The 1018-nt window shown below is 59.7% G+C and overlaps 1 protein-coding gene across 1 annotated transcript in view; it reads right to left on the bottom strand.

The window, feature by feature from the left end:
- The window catches only part of Osbpl7 (oxysterol binding protein like 7), a 26214-nt gene that overhangs the window by 17015 nt on the left and 8181 nt on the right, over nt 1-1018 (bottom strand). Inside the window, exons 17-19 of the mRNA XM_010620300.1 lie at nt 831-894; nt 660-738; nt 4-91 (exon numbers count right to left, since the gene is read on the bottom strand). Coding sequence (XP_010618602.1) covers nt 4-91; nt 660-738; nt 831-894 — 231 coding nt within the window. The remainder of the gene's footprint in view (nt 1-3; nt 92-659; nt 739-830; nt 895-1018) is intronic.

The following is a 1018-nucleotide window of genomic DNA, read 5'->3' as shown; positions in this document are numbered from 1 at the left end:
CACCTCCCCGTAGTGCTCTATCCAGCGCTGGCCACTCAGGATGTTGTGGATGCAGGACGTCACCTTGTTCCATTCAAAGTGGTCCCCGAACCTGAGAGAGACAGAGTGCGGCTGGGAGCACGTGGCGGGGCGGAGACGCCCGTGTGGCTGGAGCTGGTCATGGGCGCGTGTGGAAGGGACCCAGGAATCCCTGCATCGGCTCCACTGGGAGGGGCGGCCCCTATTTTATTTTTATCTTTTGAGACAGCATCTCAACTTGTATTCCAGGCCGCCCTGAACTCACTACACAGCCCTGGCTGGCCTCAAACTCATGGCGATCCTCCCGCTTCAGCCTCCCTAGTGCTGGGATCACAGGTGTGCGCTAGTACTCCCGGCTCCCTATTTGAGTTTTTCACAGGTGGTCTGTGAGCCGTCTGCACATCCATTCTGCTTTCTGTGTGTGCGCACACGTACTGTGCTGGCTTGGAGTTTCAACATTCCTGTGAGTCACGGTCAAAAGTTGCTAACGGCAGAGTCAGATGCCAGGGAGGAGCCCTTCCTGCTGTACTGCTCCTGGCTTCTCACCTCTCTTTACTGCAGCTGCTACAAATACAGGTGTAAAATGTGCAAACGCTTCCATCCCATCCCCGAGGCCGCGAGAGGTGACAGCCCGCACCCACCTGGGCAGGCTGACGTTGACGGTGCCCACGGGCACGATCTCCAGGGATTTGCCCCAGAACTTGTTTTTCCACTTCATGTCTGGAGCGGTGGGGGTGGACACAGAGATGAGACCAGGGTTCCGGCCCCACCCCAGCACCCTTTGCCCGACTGGAGCCCCACCTGCTGCTCACCTTGCCAGAAGACAAAGTTCTCGGACTCTGCATGGCACGCGGAGATGGGGGGATGGTGGGAGACCTGGGCACAGAACAGAGGCGCTCTCTGGAGGTGTCCCCGAGAGCCCGCGGTACCTCACTCCCTCTGTGAGCCGGGCCAGCGAGAGCTCGGGTCTCTTCCCTTCGTCCTTGGACACCCCCCCCCC

Source organism: Fukomys damarensis, unplaced genomic scaffold (genome assembly GCF_012274545.1).
Source record: "Fukomys damarensis isolate Sample0158 unplaced genomic scaffold, DMR_v1.0_HiC HiC_scaffold_13, whole genome shotgun sequence".
NCBI lineage: Eukaryota > Metazoa > Chordata > Mammalia > Rodentia > Bathyergidae > Fukomys > Fukomys damarensis.
Note: the sequence above shows the minus strand (reverse complement) of the source record. Positions and strands in the feature narration are given on the sequence as shown.